The following is a 20,067-nucleotide window of genomic DNA, read 5'->3' as shown; positions in this document are numbered from 1 at the left end:
CCCCAGCAGGAGGAAGTCTGTGAGAGCTGCTGCATGTCGTGCTCTCAGCATTCACCCTGACTGCTTGTTCCTTGTGCATCAAACGGGAGTAATGGTAGAAGAACAGAAAGTGACATCAATGCAAAATGTGACAAATTTCAGTCATAAGCTGAAAACAGCTGCTGGCTACGAGAGGAAAGCTCACAGCTTCCAAATTTTACTCACTTAGCTGACATTTGGGTACTTCTAATTACAGTTTTTAAAAAATCAATAGGTTTTAGTGATAAGCTGACAGATGGCTTCGGCAAGATGACCAGAAAGGCAGAATGCGTGGCGTGCTGAGCGCTTGGCAGAGCATCGGTGCCGCTGTCAGCACAGCCAGCCTTCTGCTGCTATGGCGATCTGACGGAGCTGCGCGTGCATCGGGGTTTCCTTGCCCTGCAAGGCACTGTCTGGAGAATACGTATGTGATGATGATCAGAGCTGGTTGCTGTAGTCATCAGCACAACACAGTCTGCTAGAAAATAGATCTTTGTAGTTCTGCTGAGCATAAAGATGTTCTATCCCTAAAGGACTGGTAATATCTGGGAGTTGGGCTACCAGCTGTTCAGACTGCAGCAATGTGGTGTTGCTGGGACCGATGGGCTTTCAGGAGGTGTTTAGAAACCAGATCACTTCCTTGGCTGCTTCCTGCTGTGTGCCACGAACCAGAGGTGCTCCAGGGTTTGATGCCCCGATCCCACGGTGATGGAGCTGTCTGCGAGGCTTAGGTGGTTCTTGGAATTCCTTGGAGCTTTTAGAGGTTTTAAAGTGAGAAGGGCAGAGGACTTGATCAATGCTAAGGTGCTGTCTACATCTGATTTATTTTAGATCACCCTGGAGGTGGGCAGTGAGGTGAACCTCACTGAGTTGGGCACCGCGGTGCTCAGCACTTCCCCCAGGCTGGCTCCTCCTGAGCGCCCGCGTCGAGCGGTTACAGTGCGCTCAGCCTTGTGAGGACAGGGGGAGAGAAGTAAATTCACGTTCTTTCATGTAAGCACTTTGAAATAGGCACTGTGGTGGGGGAAGCTGCAGAGCTGCTCTGGAGGAGCTGCCAGATGGAAATGTCTTCAGTTTGGGTCGGCAGCACTGAATTATTCTGCACTGTAACAAGGGCAGAGAAATTTTGAATGTGATGGTATTTTTAGCGTTTAAATCTAGGAGATTTATTCCATTTTGGGAAAGATTCGCAGCTGCTGCTATCTCAGCAGCATTGCACTGTGCTGTTGGGAAATGGTCCCCATCTTGCTGAGCGCTGCACCCTGCCAGCCCTCCTGAGCCAAGCCATGCTGTGGGGAGGGGCTGGAGATGCAGTCCTGCAGAGGTGCAGTGTGAGGGCTTGGATGGGCACAGTGTGGTGTTTCACTTTGTTGGTGTGTAATAATGTTGTGGGGCATTATGCTGATGGTACGAGATTCTCACTGGGCTTAATGCAGTGGAATTGATTTCTGTTTGCCAGCCTATCATTCCCCTCAGTGGGGAAAAATCAATGCAGATCAATCACGTGTGATTTTGCATGTCATTAGATCCACGCTGAACCTCTGCTGTCCCCCTCCCTTCCGTGCTCTCACCACATGGCACCACACCTTGCAGGAGGACAGATTGCCCAGCCCAACCCCAGTGTCCCACAGCCAAACTTTGCTGTGTTCATGTAGGTTGGAGGAGCACATCCCTGCATGCCCACCATGTGTCCTAAGTGTTCCTTTTAAGTCCATCTTTTTTGTAGCCCAGAAGCCTTGGTGCCCTTCTTGTTTGGTTTCCTCTTGGCGTTTTCCACAGGCAGGGCAGAAGGCTGCAGAGGAATTTAGTGGGAGATTCAGGTCCTGGGAAGAGCCCATCTCTGCAACTCTCAGACTGTGCTGGAGGCAGGACGTGTCCTGCTCACCCCCTGCTGCTCCCAGCCACCCGCAGCCCTGCTTTGTCTTATGGGAGCCTTTCCCAGTTCCATCACTGGGAGAGGTGCATGGGATCTGTGCAGCCTCAAAGCCCATGAACTGGCCAGGACTGTGCCACAGGTTCCATATGCAAAGTCCTTGTCACGTGTGGGTCACAGAGGCTCTGCTCCCAGAAATGTTCTCCATTTGTCAGCCAGTCACACCTGTGGAGGGAAGGCACCATTTGCCTACACGTGCTTGGGGCTGAGTGTTTTGTTTTGAGCAGGTCAATTTATTTTCTTTTGTAAATACAAACTTATGAAACAGAAAGAAGGATAGAGCTCCTGTTAAAAAGCTGTGCAGTGTGCAAGCTTTGCACTGATGCTTTTGCAACTCTACTTCAAAACTTCAGATGTGTATTTAAAGTTCTGATGTGTGGCACAAAGTTGTCGTAGCCGACATCGGGTGAATTGCAGGTAATGGGAAAACCTCACACTGCCCTTCTTGTTGAGAGGCAGATGAAAAGGATAACTGAAGAAATCTCTTTTAACCAGTGAAAGCAGCGAGCCTCACGACTTCCTGAGTGAGACAAGACCCACAGGCTTCCATGGGGCTCATGGCTGAGAATCCTCCTGGAGTGGAGGCCCATATCTGCACTGCTTTGTCCGGAGGAATCCCAGGGGCTGCGCCCTCAAAGCCCTTTCTGAGCTCCAGGGTTGTGCTGTGCCATGCAGCAGTCAGGTGCAGAGTTGATGCTCTGGCTCTGCCGTCAGCACATGGCCGAGTTCTGTGCTTCTCTCCCTGCACCATTCAGTTTTTCATTACCTCTCTGTTTCCCATAGTGGTGAAAGGTGAATGTGTTCCTGCAGGAGCAGGACCTGTGGCATCCTTGTCCCCACAGTGCTGGGGGGCTGCCCTGGGTGGGAGATGTGCTGATGCTGAGTTTCTATCCCACACTTATCAGTGTTAAACTGGATTTGACATCTTATAGCATGGGATTTGAACGATCTAAACCCTTCTTCGTTTGGCAGCCTGGTTTGCTGTTATTTATGGTGCTTCCAATATATCACCCTTTGCAGGCTTGGAGGCTTTGTGTGTGCTGCCATTGGCCAAGTGATTCTTACCAACAACAGAACACAGGGTTTCAGTGCCCCGCTGGGTCCTGAGACCCCCTCAAAGCTCCGCTTTGTCCCAGTGCAGTAGGAATACTTGTCTGTGTCGCTTTTGGAAAGGGATCTGGGGTCACTTTATGGGAGGACGCCTCAGTTACAGTTGGAGTGGTGTGTGAGGGGTTCTCCCAGTGCTGGCCTGTGGTGTCAGCAGTGGGATGTGGGGTGGGCACATCTGCCCCCCACATGGCGTGGAGGACCCAGGGGTGCTGCTGGCTGCCATGCACTGCCTGGGGCTGAGCAGCACCAGGACACGGGGACATGTGGGGTCTGCAATGGCTGCGTGGAGCAGAGGAGCTGTGCAAGGTGTGGACCTGCAGGGTAGCTGTGTTTGGTGACGTGGAGATGTCAGCTCTGGGCCTGGCTAGATTGGAAACAACTGACTGCAGCTGTGTGCCTGACTCATCTGTGGATCTCAGACATAAGATCTGCTATTCGCAATCTTCCAGTGTAGCCAATTTATCATAATGATGCTTACAGTAATGCTCTTGCTGCCTCCAAAGTGTTTTCTCTTCAGTTCATGGAGAAAGAAGGTTTATAAAAATATATGTGTGTGCCATGGTCCTGCCATGCAGATGGAGAGAAGCAGGATGCAGGAGAGCTGCGTGGCTGCCAGGCTGCAGAGCAAAGGGGGGTGGAGGGAAAATACCATCATGTGCTGACTGTTTGGAGCTGATGGGGTCCGAGCAATGGAGCTGCACGTTCCCACCAGCACTGCCTGCCCTGCTGCAGCAGTGGGACAGGCTGTGAGTGCTGGGAGCACATCAAGGATGTGTTTGTAATGAGGTACTGCAGAGATTTGATCATCCACTAGAAGTGCTTCAGCTGAGATGGTGTTCCTACCTTTCCTGGGCTTTGAATCTTGCCCTGGTTTGCTGTGATGGGGCAGCCGTGCAGCTGCAACCCGCTGCATCCGTGCTGCTGTGCCAGCAGGCATTGCACGCATGATGTGCAGAGCTGCCCCACCACACCTTTGGAGACACAGTTCTGCCCCTTGGAACACGGGGATTTCAGGAGGAGGTGTTCAGAGAGAGGTGGGGATGTGGGCTGTCCCAGTGTGGGGTTATGGGGGTGTCTGGGAGCACGGATGGGGTGTGTGGGCCCTGGGCACCAGGGCAGCCCCTGGCTTTCTCATCCATATTTAACAACCACTCGTTGTCCCTTTGCTGGGGAATGTGCCTTCCTCCCACAATAGGAGAGGGGAAGGGGCACCTTGCCATTCAGCAGCATGTGTGCATACCAGGGTGTGTGTATTATACATTTTCTATTTTTCTGATAAAACCGCATCGCTAGGGTGAAAATCAAATCCAGCCCTCGATATTTTTAGCATGAAAGCGTGAAGGAACATTAATGCTCACAGAAGGGAAAGCTGCGGGCTGGTGCTGCTCGGAGGGGAGGGTCTCCATGGAAACAGTTTTCTTTAAATTCTCCACATTCGGGGCACTGAGCGTGTAGGAGGCAATGAAGGAAATAGAAACAGGAAAAAGAAAAAAAAAAAAAAGAGAAGCATTTTTCCTTCTTACTGTCACAAAACTACTATAGGAACCTTAGGAGAAATGGACTTCAATTACTGATCATTTCAATGCGCGTGCACAGGAATTTTAATGAATAATTGCCGGTTTGCTCTGAGCGCGGGGTGGGAGCGGCGGGCAGCAGCGCGCAGTGCGCCGTGCTGGGGCTGCAAGTTTGGCGTGGGACCCAGCGCTGCTCCGCTGCTGTGCCGTCATCTCTAAGCTCCGTCCTTCTCCCTTGGGAGATGCTCTCCCGGCTGCTGCCCGCCTGCTGTTACAGCCTGAGGGTGTTGGGGCAGAGCCCAGGCCCGGCCCACCGGACCCCAGTGAGGTCCCGCTGCCGGGGCAGGAGCCGGGGATGAGCCGAGTGTCTCAGCCGCCCTTTGCCCGCCTCTGGGCAGCTTCCGGTGGTTTGTCCGGGACGACGTCTGCGCTGGGACAGAAGCCGCTCGAGTCCCTGGATCGCAGCGCTGTGCTGAGGAGGGGGGAGGCTGCAGGTTGAGTCTGGCAGCGCTGCGAGCGGCCGCTGTCTGGAGGCTGTCTCAGTGCAGCAGGGGAAGTTATTGCAACGCATTGACAAATGCGGTGACCTAAAACCAGAGCTGGTGATGGAAGGGTTTCAGAAGGAAAAACGCCTCCTGGTGTGAGGCGCAGCTCTGTGCTGCGTAGCTGTGCTGCTGCAGCGGCGTCTGCTCAGCCCTGTCCCTGTGCTCTCCAGGTGCCGTTTCTACCGGCGTGGAGTTGGCAGAGGGGCCGTGGTGATGTTCACCACGTTGGAGGTCGCCTGCGCTGCGCTCTGCTGGAGTCGGGGCCTTTTTCTGCCCTGTGCTCTGCACCCAGGGCTGCTCTGCCCTCAGCGCTGTCGGTGGCGCTGTGCTGCTCGGGGCTGTGGCTGCTGCTGCCCTCCCGATAAACAAGGCTTTTAGCAGCAGTGTGTGGTTGGGATGTAGCCTTAGAATTAGGAGCTGTTGCCTATACTGTGCTAGAAAGTAGCATAGGAGTTAGAAAATGTTGCCTAAACGTTGCTGGAAAGTAGCATTGCAGTTGCAAATGTTGCCTGAGCTGTTGTGTCCAAGGCAGTGACAGCTGGAAAACATTAACGGTGAAAACCTGGGCTTGTATGAGGGCTTAACCTGGCGCTGCTGAACCCCATCTGGTTCCAAGCACAAAGTCTGTCAGTGTTTGAGTGTGTTTCGTTTTAGCTGAGATACATATCTGCTCTGGGGATGTAGGGCAATGTCTTCTGGACTGATTTTTCAGGGCTGTAGATACCAACAGCTGTCCTGGCCTGCAGGAGGCATCCACTGAGTGAGGGGTCCGGACGGAAGGGCACTGTGCCAGTGGATGCTTTGCTCACCGAAGTGCTGCTGATTTCTTTTTGGAAGCCCATGCAGCACGGTTTCTGTGCAAAGCTTTCCCTGGTGCACAGAACTCTGTGTCTCCTCGCAGTTCCACCTTCGACCCAGCAGATCTGAAGTTACAGCACGGTTACAGTGGGTGCTGGGGCAGAGCGCTTCCTAGTGCTGGTTATTAACAGCAGCATCAGAACCACATCCTCCTGGGTGCAGCTGTGGGGCAGCCTGGGCTAAAAGTGTGAGGAAGGCTCTGTGCGCCCCTCAGTATCGCCTGTGGGCAGTGGTGCTGTCAGCCTGTGCAGCTGGGGGCTCTGCCTGAACCCAGTGGGTGCAGTGAGTGCACGGGGGGCTGCAGGCTGCTCTGCCACCCACACCTGGGCTCTCACTCCCATTTTTTGCTTTTTTTTTTTCTTTCCATAACTCCATGGGGAAGAAAACAGGCAGGAAAGCTTCCCATCCCCATCTTTTCAGTTGCAAAATGGGAATGACGTTTAAGCAATAATTCAAATCCAGCCAAGCAGAAAATAACAGGTGTGTCTGAAGGAGCTCAGGATCTGTTTGGTAGCTTGAAATGAACCCCAAAAGAGTGAAATTCCGAACAGGTGTTATCAGTGCTCAGCGATGCAACCAGCATCGCTGCACTTAGCCTGGCTCTGAACCAGGCTGGCCTTTCTGCTTTGCTTTTTGGTGCTTCTATTAATGTTAGTAACAGATGGTTAAAACCTTCCCGGCAGATTCTGCTGCCCACACGTGCAGGCTGATGCAGAAGGGCTCCATGCAGAGGACAAAGTGCTTTGCTGAGGAGCATTCCCACACAGTGCCTCAGCCCCCATTGCACTCCTAGTCCCATTTGTTCACCTCTGGTCCCTGGGGTTTGTCTTTGCAGTTCCATCTCTATCTGCAGGGAAATGGGCTTCCAAGGCTGTTCACAGCCACCAGAAGTTGTAAATGAATTACAAGAAACTTTGGAATGCGTTCATGTGTCATTACGAATTGCTGAATGCTGGAGAGATGGGGTAACCTGCCTGGATGCCTACCTGTGCGACCTGCTGTAGGGAACCTGCTTTGGCAGGGGGGTTGGACTCGATGATCTCTGGAGGTCCCTTCCAACCCCTACAATTCTGTGATTCTGTGATTCTGTGTGATTCTGTAATGTGGGGAAGAGAAGCGCGTGTTGCATGTTAATGGCAGCAGCATGGAGTTCATCACTCACCTGCCTGCTGCCATCTGGATTCTCCCAGCTTGGCAGATGTGGGGCTCTGTGCACATCACCAGGCTGAATGGATGCAGGAAGTGAGTGAGCACCCAAAGCTTTCACTCACTCCAGTGAGCTTATGAAGGTCCCAGTGACTGCGGTTACTCTGGAGCTGCAGCTGACAGCTGAGGGCTGTGGTTACAGCTGGGGCTGGTGCACAGAGGGGATCCACCATCTCAGGAGCAACGGAAGTGGGGCAAAGCCATCACTGCTCACTGGTTCCATTTAGCAAAGCACGGACATTGAAAGGACTTCAGGGCATAAAGCCAGGAGGAATTTTGCTTCCTGCTTGGCAGAAATAGTGTCTGTGTGTTATTAATGGTGATGGCAGGGTCTGCTCTGTGCTGAGCTGTGTGCTCTGGATGAGGCTGTGGCCAATCTGCTGTAGTGGCCTTCTATGGGTGTTCCAGGGGGATGCAAATGACGGAGACTGCATCCACCCTTCCCTGTCCCCTGCTCTGTTTGCTGCGCTGCACTCCAGGCAGCTGGTGACACCAGTCGGGCAGTAATTGTCACAGAATTAACCTCTGACATTCTTTTAAAAATAGCCCCAATAAATCCAATCGTTAGCAGCTCTCCTGCTTTGCCTCAAGTGTAAGCGCGCAGATTAAAGTCTTTACGTGCTGCAGATTCATGAGTGCTTCCCCGCCTGTCCCCTGCCATGGTGGGAGCATCCCTGCGCCCCGAGGCTGTGGGACACGGAGCAGCACTCCAAAATGCTGCAACTGTCATTATGTACAAAAGAAAAGCTGAGATGCATGGAAATGTCACAGGAGAGAGAAGGCGCTGACAGTGTGCGCTGCCTGAGCTGCGTGGGAATGGTGCATTTAGATGCCTGTGAAAGCCACTCTGCAGTTACTTAAATTGTCTTTGTCTTCTTCCTTTCAGCTGACATTATCTCTACAGTAGAATTCAACCACACCGGAGAATTGCTGGCAACAGGGGACAAGGGGGGTCGGGTTGTCATATTTCAGCGTGAGCAGGAGGTAAGTACAAAATGCCATTTTATCCTTGTAAAGCAGTGTCCTGTTGTTTCCTAATCTGTGCCTGTCACTCTTAACCTCAGTTCTCTCCTAGCAGACCTAGAATTGGAAAGAGGTAATTAGCAGCAAGACCTGGAGTAACATTGTAGAATGCCCTAAAATGCTGCGTTGCGTTCCCACACACCTCCAGCCATGCTGTAGCTCCCCATAGCCCAGCACGGGCACAGCTGGCTGCCATCCACCCCTGGCCATGCTGTCCCACCCTCAGAAGTCCCCCAGGCCTGGGGCACTGTGCCCTCAGCTCGGAGCTGCAGAACTCCTTGAGGGGTTCCTGAGAGGGCTGCACTGCATGAGGCCACCAGCAATGCTATGGGGCATCAATGGGTTACGTTTCTCCCGACATTAAATCTGCCCAGTATTTTGTGTGTGCTGGGGGAAACTGATCAGTATGAGGTTACACACAGATGCTTTGTTGGCCTTTCTGTTACTATTCCATTTCATATTTCTCTCTTTTTTGTTATTCTCCCACTTTTCTTGAACTTCCACCTCCCTGACACCACCTGCGATGCGTTCCGTCCGCCTCCTGTTTGTCACAGCCCTGTGCTCCAAGGGACCAACATCAGAGTGTGCAGGAAGCGACCTGCAGCACAGATCCACAGAACTGCCCCAGCCCCACTCAGAGCCCCACGCTGCACAGCTCTGTACGATTTGGAGAAATGCAGCCCCTGGCAGACGGGCGCTGTGCCTCTCTGGGCAGATGGTTCTCAGACGTTGTCACCTTTCCCAGCAGCATGATTCCCATCCTGATGGACTCTCTTTGTGGTGCTGTTCCCAACGCAGTCTGTGCCTCAGGGCTCTGTACCAGGGCCTGACCTGTCCCCTGGGGGCTGTGGGCTCAGTGCAGAGCTCAGCTCCCAGCCCCAGGGCAGCGCTGGGTCAGGTGTGCAGAGAACCTGGGGGTGAAGGGGTCAGTGGGAAATGTTCTCTCCAAGTCTTACATCCTCTCTGTCCTCCTCAGAGCAAGAACCAGCCCCATCGCAGGGGTGAATACAATGTGTACAGCACTTTCCAGAGCCACGAGCCGGAGTTCGATTACCTGAAGAGTTTGGAGATCGAGGAGAAGATCAATAAGATCCGATGGCTCCCGCAGCAGAACGCCGCCTATTTCCTGCTGTCCACCAACGGTGCGTGTGGTGCAGGCAGGGGGGGCTCCTCTGTGCGCTTTGTTCTGCTGATGGCTCCTGTTGGGCATTTTCTGAGCTCTCTGGGTGAAGTTTTTGTTGCTGTTTTGGCTTTTTTAAGCCGTGGCTGCTGTGTTCCTACACGCAGCTGCGCTCAGCTCAGCAGTTCCGTGTTATATTCAGACAAATAGCAGGAGGATCCAGGAATATTACTTGGGATGAATGGGGCCCTAGGATGGATTTGACTTAATTACTTCAGGGGATGAGGAGGATTCTAATTATCTCCCGTAACCAACTAACTTTGTGTTACAGAATTGACTCTATTGATCACTGTAATAAAATTCGAAGATTTACTAAACTCATCTGGGGGAGAATTACTGAAATGCAATGAAGATTAGTTATAGAGCACAGCGATCTGTTAATTGAGTTTTTAAACAGTTTTTTGATTAACAGGGATATTATCTCTGTGTTTAGGACAGTGTTTCGTATTGTAGTGAGTTATAAAGCCATGCTTTGTAACACATTCCCACGTTGCCCTCTTTCTTTCCGTTCTCACTCTCGAAGTAACGTGGCACAGAGATCGACCCTGAAGGAGAGGGGGCTCATAGCAGCAGCCAGGCGTGACTCTGTTCTCTCGCAGATAAAACTGTGAAGCTATGGAAGGTCAGTGAGCGCGACAAGAGGCCGGAGGGCTACAACCTGAAGGATGAGGACGGCCGCCTCCGAGACCCCTCCATGATCACCTCGCTGCGGGTGAGCGGCCGCACGGTGCATTTCTTTGGGGGTGGGATGCAGACAGCAGTGCTGGCAGGGCCGTGTGTCCAGGGACGGTGCTGACAGCTGCTGGGGGCACAGGGAGTGCTGCACGGCTGGGGGTGCAGGCACACCGTGAGCACAGCCGTGCCCAGAGCTGCTGTCCTGCTGGGATGGAGCTGCAGAGCTGCCTCCTTTGCACTATTTGCAGCACAGTGGCAGCTTCTGCAGCAGCAGTTCCTTCTCTGTCAGTTTTCTGGCCACCTAGGTGGGTCACAACAGGCCTCCCGAGTCAGATGTAAACAGCCTAGGCTATGTGTACCATTTATTGCGAGAGAGATGCATGCGTGGACCCTTTAAAGCAGTCACCCTGTGCCTGGCAGTGCTGGCAGAAGGTGCAACTGAACCCACTCCTCCTATGAGGGTCCCCGGGGCTGTTTCTGAACTTTATTTGTGCACTGGCCTGGGCAGTGTGTGGTCCTGAGGGGGGGCTGCACCATGAGGCCACACTCCTGTGCCTGAATTCAGAGCAGAGACTTAAGGTCTCCCTTCACCTGCAGGCCTGGGAACTCCAGCTACACAGTAATGTTATGGTGGCATTAATCAGCCAGAGCAGCTTGTGATTTATTAACCTCCTGTCAGGGTTTGCATTCTAAGTACTCGAGTTCAGTATTTATGAATACAACACTGTTGATATGTCTGCCCTTGGCTCACTTTGTAGCTTCAGACTTCATTGCCAATTGAGCCTCCCAGAACCTCAGACCCAGTTCTCACCTCTGCTCCAGGTGCTCCTGGGGCCAGCAGGTGTTTCCTTCACAGAGTCAGAGACATTTCATTTCATATGTATCTGCATCTGCTGCCACGTTTCAGGCAGAGTTTGAGCCCAGTGCAGCCCACAGGAGGGGCCTTGCTGGGGTCTGGGTGTTGGTGCTGTAGGAGCTGTGCTTACTGACTCTGTGTGGGATACAGGTGAGTTTTTAAAGGATGGTGTCGTTAAGGGGTATCACTGCAGTTGAGTAACTTGAGCTCAGGGTAGAAGAGATGCCTGTCTCAGTTTCCAACACAAACTGCTTTTCAAAGTGATGCTGGTGTTGGTACATCTGCCGCGTTTCCTTCCCATCCCGTACTGCTGTCTGCACAGTTGGCTGCTGGCGCTGGCTGGCGGAGGTTGGCTGCATCCTGGTGTTGGCATTGGCAGCTGCTAGGCTGCAGCGGGGTCAGACCAACTTGGGCATTTGTTGCAGACATTCAGCCCAAAGTCACAGCTTGGATCTCAGCGTGGTGCTTGTTGGCTGCACAAGTTTGCCTTTTTGGTGTTTTTTAATGCTCCCTACAGTTTCCTGACATCTATAGCAAGCAGCCCCGTGGGAACATGTGATTCCTGCTCCATATCAGCAGGTAGAGGTAAAGCTCAATGTGAGTGCTCGGTGTTATGGGTATTGCTATCCTTGTGCACAACACCTTCTGTCCCTAAGGATGCAAAAGAGAGCAGCCTTCAGTCTGCTCCAGTTCACACTGATGGGTTTCCTCAGGCAGATATTTACATAGCTCTCGGTTTTACTGCTGCTTGGTGTATCCTGAGCACTTAATGCTCCTCTGCTGCTCACGTTTTGTTCATCCATCCATGGTTCCATGTTCAACTGCAGACAAGAAAAAAGATTTAAAACCACCTTGCTGCAGTCATCTCTTCCTATTCATTGTAATGGTTTGGATTTACTCGATGAGCATTGTTACCTGAGGAATTTCTAACCCACGTAATGCAGGACTATTTCCCTCTGTTCAGACCACGAGGGCCTTTGCTTTCTTTGGGTGAGCTCTGCACATCAGGGTAGGTCCCAGCCCGCAGCCTCTGCACCACCTCACGGGGCTCTCTGAGTGTCTCTGCACCACTGTGCGCAGGGGCTGTTTGCAGGAATCCTTAACACAGATAACAGCCAGGGCTGAAAACTCTTTGAATAAGGACTGCGTTGTCTTAGATCCCTGCAGGGCACAAGGGGGCCGAGAGGAGCACAGCGATTGCTATTGTCACAGTGCTGTTGGTGATTAAGAGCTGCTGTTTCACTCAGTTCCGACAGCATCCATCATAAATAGTTTCATATCTCCCATTTCGCCAAAACATTCATATTTTTTGGCTTCTGGGTGCAGCTTCATGGAGTTTGTTCTTTACTTCTCCTGTATCAAATGTATCCGTGCTCACACACACGTGGCCTCGGGAGGGCCGTTTGTTTTCTGAATTCTTACTGCAGAATTCAGGTGCAGATGATGTGAGTCATTCTGAAATGTAAAAGCAGGGACAGATTCTCAGTTACAAACTGAAAAAGGATTCTGTCCTGCTACAAAAACAAGGAAAGCCAGGGGGGCGGCTGGGCTGGGGACGGTGCTGGCAGTCACTGCCCCGACCCCTCCAAGGTGCTCTGACTGCACTGCAGGGCTGGGTTTGCCCTCACTGCTGCAGGTGCTGCTCCTGCGCCCCTCTTCCCCCGGCCAGGCCCTGCGGGGCGCTTTGGGCCCCCATAGGAAAGGCTCTCCCACACCTGGAGCTCTGCTGGCGCTGCACACCGTGTGGCTGGGAGCAGGGCTGTGCTGGGGAAATGACTGAACCAGGAGCTCCATCAGTGCACGGCGAGGGGCCAGACAGCAGGTTTGTCTCTATGGGAAGGGATCTTCTCAGATGGCATCAGGAAAGCCCGGTAAGGCCAAGTCCTGAGGAACGTGAAGCTGTTGCTCTGCCAGGAGCATGGTGAGGAGTGGCGGGGTGGGACGTGTTGGGTGGTGGGAGCGTGCTTTTTGCAGGAGGTGCCTGGTAAAAAGCAAAAAGAAAAATGAAGACATAATTTTTTTAAAGTGAGTAATGAATGGCATTGCCCTCTTCCACAGAACAGGAAGTAATGTAATTTATTAGTGCTTTATTTTATTTGACAGCCATTCTATGTACTTGATGCGGTTTGTTACACCAAATTACCCTTTAATAATGGGTGTATGTAATACCAGGCACTACCCTGCAGGTCCGCTCAGTAACTGAAGGGCTGCACCCAGGAGTTCTCACTGTTGGTGACGGAGGTGGTGGAGTGCAGCCCTGCAGCTGCACTGCTCCCTTTTGCTGCGGCCGGTGTCAGTAGCACTGAGACCAGGCTGGGACCACGCAGGTGTTGGATCTGCAGGTCACCCCACGCCCTGTTTGCTGTGCTGTCGTTGCAGTGCTACTTGGGCTGGGCGCAGCCATGGGTCTGACTGGGATACGGTCAGGCTGCACAGCAGTGCTGAGCTCCGGAGCCTGTGATGATTTGTTTTTGCGTCCAGAGTGGCCCAGTGTAACGTTTGAGCCCAGACCCTTCGCAAAACCATCATGTTTCTGACGGTCTGAGTGACAGCCCACATCCTGCAATCTCTGAGCACAATGCGAGCCTCTGTCCCCAGATGGCTGAGCAGAGTCCTTCAGCAGCAAACGATGCATCATTGAGTGTGTCAGGCTGAATTAGGAAGCAGGCGCATCACATTAAGCTCAGGCTCCAGGCTGGCAGTTCCTGTGTTCCTGTGTCACTTGATCTGGCTGTCATGCTCCCATCCCCACCTCTGCAGCCATGGGAAACCTCTTCGGGCAGCACACAGAAAACATTTGCTGTGATGGAGTGGCTGGAGGGCGCAGCTCCTGGCGGGGGGAGCAATGGTGCACGCAGCTGCCTTAAGAGCACAATGTCTGAAGTTATTAAGTACACCTCTCCTTGCATATGCTGCTTTCATGCCTCCCTCCATCCCCTCATGTTTACGTGAGCTATGCTTACAAATCCAAAATCAAACATTCCTATTTCCTCCATCTGTCCCTGCCCTGTGCTTCCCTTCTATCTCTTCCCCTCCTTTACTTCCACCATTCACTGTGGGGCAAATCCTGAAAATCTGAAAGAAAATCTGGAGCTGATTCAGCTCTTAATACAGCACTTCTGTTAGCAGCGGGGCAGGAATTTCACATTCCGAAGTGACAAAATAGGAGAGGTTTTGCTGTTGTTTGGCCAAAGAAGGAACTGTTGCTGCAGAAGAGCTCCGGACTCGCACTGTTGTCTCCCAAAGCAGGCGATGCTGCGGTGCTGCCCCACGTGGCTCCCAGCATCCCGTGCCCACTGCTGACTGCCCGTCCCCTGCAGGTGCCGGTGCTGCGGCCCATGGACCTGATGGTGGAGGCCACCCCCCGCAGGGTGTTTGCCAACGCGCACACGTACCACATCAACTCCATATCCGTCAACAGCGACTACGAGACCTACATGTCGGCCGACGACCTGCGGATAAACCTCTGGAACTTTGAGATCACAAATCAGAGCTTCAGTATCCTTTGGTGCGTGCACCCCATGGCGTCCCTGGGCCCCTCTGCTGCCAGGAGCTGTATTAACAGAGAGCCACGGGGCCGGGCGCACAGGGAAGCATTCAGTCCTTTCTGACCCAGAAAAGGGAGAACCAAGGTAAAGGTTCGACCCATTGTGATTTTCTTTGGCAGTGTTACTAACTGGTCCTGCTCATTACAGGTTCATTACTGCCAGTTACCCCAGATCCTGCCAGGAGGTCGGTGCAGGAGAGATGGGGGTGTAGGGGCAGAGCACAGCAAAGCCGCAGGGTTCAGTGCTCCACAGTACCCACAGCACCCTCGGTCACAGCTTTGATGTCCTCATCCCCAGAGCAGTCACTGCTGCTTGTGCTTGTCTGCGTGGGCTGAGCCATGGCAGTGTGCTGGCAGTGCTGGGCGCCGAGCCCCCCCGCTCTGTGGGACCCCCACTGCCACCACTTTGAGTTCTGCCTGCAGGGCTGAGCTGGGGCAGAGGGATGGGGGGTGATGTAGAAGACAGATGCCCTGGGGGAGACAGGGAGGGGAAATCTTAATAGCGCAGCAGGGTGACAGGCTGCCAGTCACAGGCACACAAATGAGATCATGCCTGTCACCCTCCTAACTGCTGCATCAGAAATAATCACGGCGGGGCACTAAGCGCCACTGGTATTTATGTCATGTTCTCTACTGAGAAGCCCTGGGGGCACGTGGCAGCGTTAGGCAGCCGGAGTTCAGCAGCCACAGGCGTGTGGTCGGTGGGGGCCCCACATCTGAGCAACGCTGCCATGTCTGCTTATTTCGGTGAGTGAGGGGAGGTTTTAGGCAAAGCTTGAGGGGTTTGATGGCCCGAGGCACCAATTCCATGCAGGGAGCAGCGGGCTCCTTCACTCACCCCCAGATATCGTGGACATCAAGCCAGCCAACATGGAGGAGCTGACGGAAGTGATCACCGCAGCGGAGTTCCACCCCCACCACTGCAACACCTTCGTGTACAGCAGCAGCAAAGGCACCATCCGGCTGTGCGACATGCGCACCTCCGCCCTCTGCGACCGCCACGCCAAGTGTGAGTGCTGTGGGGCCGCGTGAGCTGCCATTGTGTGCTGCAGCACTGGAGGTGCAGAGGGAAGCTTGCACGGACATCTGGAGACTTGAAAGTGTCAGCCGCCCCAGGGAGGTTGTGGAGTCTCCTCGGGAGATGTTCAAGGCCTGCCTGGATGCCTGGGGAGCCTGCTTTGGCAGGGGGTTGGACGCGATGGTCTCTGGAGGTCCCTTCCAAGCCCTACAATTCTGTGAATCTGTGAATCCCAAACCCTAGCAGAACGCATCTCTCTGTTCTTGCACTTCATGACTGTCTCACAGTCCTACAGTGACTTGGAGTGCAATGACACCTAAGGCAATCCCTTTCCCTGATGCTCTGGAGGCAGCAGTCCCTACACGGCCACTGCCTTTGTTTGGTGCTGCCACATCCTTCAGCCCACAGTGAGCACCGACCAGCGGTGAATAAGAGTTTGGTTTGACCTCTCCGTTGAAATTTTCTTACTGATTTCCCTCTGCACCTCTGAAGCAGCAGCCTGAGTCGACTGCAGCTCAGCAGATGTGTAAGTTGAAATTGAGACAGTTCATCGGAGTTCAGAATGAAAAGCAACATTGGCTTTGGAGGCAAATTCTCCAGCAGGGGTATTTAATAGCTGTCAGTAGTATTAAATAGTGGCCCTGAGGCAGGGGGGTTGGAGATTCATGATCCTTGAGGTCCCTTCCAACCTGGGCCATTCTGTGATAGCACTGCACATCCCTGTTGTGTTCAATCAGACAGACACACTTTGCAGCTTAGGGGCAGACTTACTGAAATGATCTCCTATTAAATTCTGCCATCCTGTTTGACCTGAGGCTGCTGGCAGTGGCTCGAAGCAGTGATTGGGCACCTGGTGGGAAGGCAGGGCTGACCCAGAGGAGCTCAGCTGTATGCAATGTACCTGATGGAAGGGCTGGAGCCAGGATCCACCCCTTCCCGGCTCTCATTTAAGGGCTGGCAGTGAGGGGGTCTCACTGGAGATCCCTGCATATCTGAGGCCTTCCAAAGGTAAGCAGCCTTTTCCTTTAGTTTCAGTGCTCACAGCTGTCCTGTTCGAGCAAATCCTCACTTGCTGCAGCTCAGGACTTTGCCACCCCCTGGTTATTGCTGCACTTTCCGTTGTGTTATTGCCTTACAGGACTGAGCCCTGGGTATAGGCACACGTTGCTGCATGACTGCTGTCACCTTCCTGTTGACAGAATATTCTCTTGGTTTTTTTTTTTTTTTTTTTTTTTTTTTTTTCTGTTTTCCTTTTCACCAAAGCCTTTTATACTAGAAAAAGGGCACATAAATGAGGTGCAAGGATCTGCTCTCACATTAGGAACTCCCTGCTCCAGACACGTGAAGCACATCCTGCCTGGGGCTGAGGATCTGTGGTGCAGAGCTCTCGTTGCCTGCTGTCAGTTGGGGCAGCACACAGCCGGTGCAGAGCTAAGATGTGGCAGTGCCTCCAGAAACAAATCACCTCCTTCCTCAGCCCCGAGCAGCGGCTAACGATGTCCTGCTGCATGCAGTAATAAGCCTGGCAAGACCTCGAGCTAAAAATTAACAAGCTGATTGTGCAGAATCTCCGGAGGATGACAAACCTTGTCTGCCACCCTGGGCTCATTTAGCTAATGAGGAAACAAACCTCTTTGCCTCTGCAGCACTCCCCAATCTCCATTTTAAGTGAGAAATCTGTTGTGGCCTGCAGCACGGAGTCAGAGCCTGGAGAGATGGCTGAGGGCTCTGCAGCCCTGCGGGACCATCACTGCAGTGGGGGCTCTGGGTGCTGTGCCACGGGCTTTGTGCTGCTTTGGATTTCCTGGTACATGTGGCCAATGGTCCCTATTAGAGTTTAAATGAAGGAGAGAAAGAAAAGACAGGGTTTGAATTGGTGTTACAGAAATGGAGGGGCGGTTGCATTCACTGAGGAATGGAAAGGAGCCATGTGCTCCGAGCTGCCCGCAGAGCCCTCGGGCTGCACACACAGCCATGCAGGAGCTCGGACAGCAGCGCTGTGCAGGAGCTGCTCTGGGCTGCAGGCTCTTGGGGCGCACTGCAGTGTGGTGCTGCTCGGCCCATGCAGAGCGCACAGCACTGCGGGGTCAGGATCTGAACCCAGCCCTTCTTGCTGCTGCCCTTCTCCTCCTGCTCGTGTTCTTGGTGCTGCCATCACCTCTTGGGTTTGCTCTCTGAGGCATCTTGTTTTTCAATCTGCAGTTTGATGCTTTCTACTTCTATGGTTGTTTATTCGCTGTAAGTGTAACATCCCCAGCCCTAAGAAAGGGCTCCCTTTGTATGTCAGGCCTTCTCTGCTGTGTTGGAGAATAGCTGTGATGAGCACAAGGCTGGGCTGGGGCAGTGGAGGTGAATGGTCGAACCCAGCCCTGGCTCTTTGGAACAGCTCCTCCTGCCTTTGTTTTCTGGATACAGGGAGTGTGGGTGCCAGGCAGTGCTCATGCTCATAAGCTTTATGGCCAAGTCAGTGATGGGACAATGGGTTTCTTTCCAGAAGGAGGAGGAGCCTCTCCTTGTTCCCCAGCAGCATTCTGTAGTGCTGAGGTGGTGAGGGGTCTGTAGGGGTGGAAGGAAAAGGTCTCACAGATGCACTCCAAATGCAGCCTGTTCATCGGTGCAGATCTATTGTTTTCTTTAAAGCTATGCCAGCCCACGTGACGTTACTTTGAAATTGAATTTGTAAATGCATTTAATTTGGACCTTCATCAATGCTCTTTGGGCTGTACAGGCTGTGATTTATTCAAAGACATCAGATTAAATCTGTAGGTTGCAGTAGCTATAAAATATTTACATTGACTTTCAGTTATACTGCGCATTGATTTCTATAGAGAAAAGGTACACGAGGCTCTAAATCTTTTGGTCTTCTCTTGTGCTGTTGATAGATCGGTCTCTGCTGACCCTTCCTGGTTATTGCACTCATTTAAAAATAGAGGCACTTGAGTTGCACAGAGTCCATAACACACAGATGCTCGCTTTATGCCATGCCCAGCGCTCACAGTGGGCTCAGCACTGCAGGCTCAGGGTGCTCACGGCCTCCCGTGTGCCTGCCGTGTCCCCAGCTGCTCTGCACCCCCCATGCTGGGCAGGGCAGCAGGTCCCGCAGGGTCACTGATGCCAGCTTGTCCCTTCCTCTCTTGCAGTTTTTGAGGAGCCCGAGGACCCCAGTAACCGCTCATTCTTTTCTGAGATCATCTCCTCCATCTCCGACGTCAAATTCAGCCACAGCGGCAGGTACATCATGACCCGGGACTACCTCACTGTCAAGGTGTGGGACTTGAACATGGAGAACCGGCCCATCGAGACCTACCAGGTGGGCAGAGCGGGGCTGCGGGATGGGAGGATGGGAGCGGCCGTGGGGCCTGGCTGATGCCCCCTGCCTCATTCCATCCACCTCTGCCTCCAGGTCCACGACTACCTGCGGAGCAAGCTGTGCTCGCTGTATGAGAACGACTGCATCTTCGACAAGTTCGAGTGTGTGTGGAACGGCTCTGACAGGTGAGGGGTGGCTGTGGGGCTGGGCACAGCTGGGGTCTGTGTGCGGGGTGCCTGGGGCTGTGTGCCTGGCTCCTGGGGCAGTGGCTCCTTGCTTACCTCACAGTGAGACAGCTGGGCCTGAATTCTGAGTCTGATCTGAATCATGTTACAGCTCTGTGTGTTCCATTTAAGTCAGGGAGAGTTTGCCTTGAAAAAGGTGTGAAAATCATTTGGTTTGGGTTAGCCAAATCTTTGCCATAAAGAGCAATATCCGTGTAATTATCCTGGAAGAAATTCTTGCCTGCATGAGCTCTCCCTCAGCTGCGAAGACAGAGGCTGGGAGCAGCCCTGCAGAGACAGGCGGAGGGAGCTGGACTTGCACAGGCTGCAGGGAGCCCTCATTGCAGCCTTCCAGTGTTTAAAAGGGGGTGATAAAAAGAAGGGTCAACAGCGACAGGAGAAGGGGTGATGGTTTTAAGCTCAAGGAGGGAAGGCTTAGGTTGGATGTCAGAGAGAAGTTTTGTACAGGTGGAGCGGTGAGGTGCTGGCACAGCTGCCCAGAGAGGCTGTGGATGCTCCATCCCTGGAGCTGTTCTGACCTGGAGGGCGGTGGCCCTGCCACAGCACAGGGGTTGGAATGTGATGATCCCCAGGTCCCCTCCAACCCAAAGCTCTCCACGACTCCATGAGATGCCCACTGTGCGGTGCTGGGCTGAGCGGGGCAGGGCAGGGAGGAGACGGAAGCGCGGCTGTGGCCATGCTCACTGACTCGCCTTTCCGCCCTCACAGCGTCATCATGACCGGCTCCTACAACAACTTCTTCCGCATGTTCGACCGCAACACCAAGCGCGACGTGACGCTGGAGGCCTCGCGGGAGAACAGCAAACCGCGCGCCGTCCTCAAACCCCGCAAGGTCTGCGTGGGAGGCAAGAGGAGGAAAGATGAGATCAGCGTGGACAGTCTGGACTTCAGCAAAAAGATCCTGCATACGGCTTGGCACCCTTCAGAGAACATCATTGCTGTGGCAGCGACAAATAACCTGTATATATTCCAGGACAAGGTTAACTAGGAGGACAAGTTATTCTTTAGGAGTCTCTCATGTACTGAATA

At 53.1% G+C, this 20,067-nt stretch overlaps 1 protein-coding gene across 4 annotated transcripts in view; it reads left to right on the top strand.

The window, feature by feature from the left end:
- The window catches only part of PPP2R2B (protein phosphatase 2 regulatory subunit Bbeta), a 90,615-nt gene extending 70,581 nt beyond the window's left edge, over positions 1-20,034 (top strand). For all 4 annotated transcript variants that reach the window (XM_048960102.1, XM_048960104.1, XM_048960103.1 and 1 more), the window contains 8 exons: positions 8,071-8,168; positions 9,184-9,349; positions 9,987-10,099; positions 14,239-14,416; positions 15,310-15,474; positions 18,624-18,793; positions 18,887-18,978; positions 19,747-20,034. In XM_048960102.1, the coding sequence (XP_048816059.1) occupies positions 8,071-8,168; positions 9,184-9,349; positions 9,987-10,099; positions 14,239-14,416; positions 15,310-15,474; positions 18,624-18,793; positions 18,887-18,978; positions 19,747-20,026 (1,262 nt within the window). In that variant the 3' untranslated portion in view covers positions 20,027-20,034. The remainder of the gene's footprint in view (positions 1-8,070; positions 8,169-9,183; positions 9,350-9,986; positions 10,100-14,238; positions 14,417-15,309; positions 15,475-18,623; positions 18,794-18,886; positions 18,979-19,746) is intronic.
- Positions 20,035-20,067: the final 33 nt, after the last annotated feature.

Source organism: Lagopus muta, chromosome 14, assembly GCF_023343835.1.
Source record: "Lagopus muta isolate bLagMut1 chromosome 14, bLagMut1 primary, whole genome shotgun sequence".
NCBI lineage: Eukaryota > Metazoa > Chordata > Aves > Galliformes > Phasianidae > Lagopus > Lagopus muta.
The sequence above is the reverse complement of the archived record's forward strand: the minus strand, read 5'-3'. Positions and strand labels throughout refer to the sequence as shown.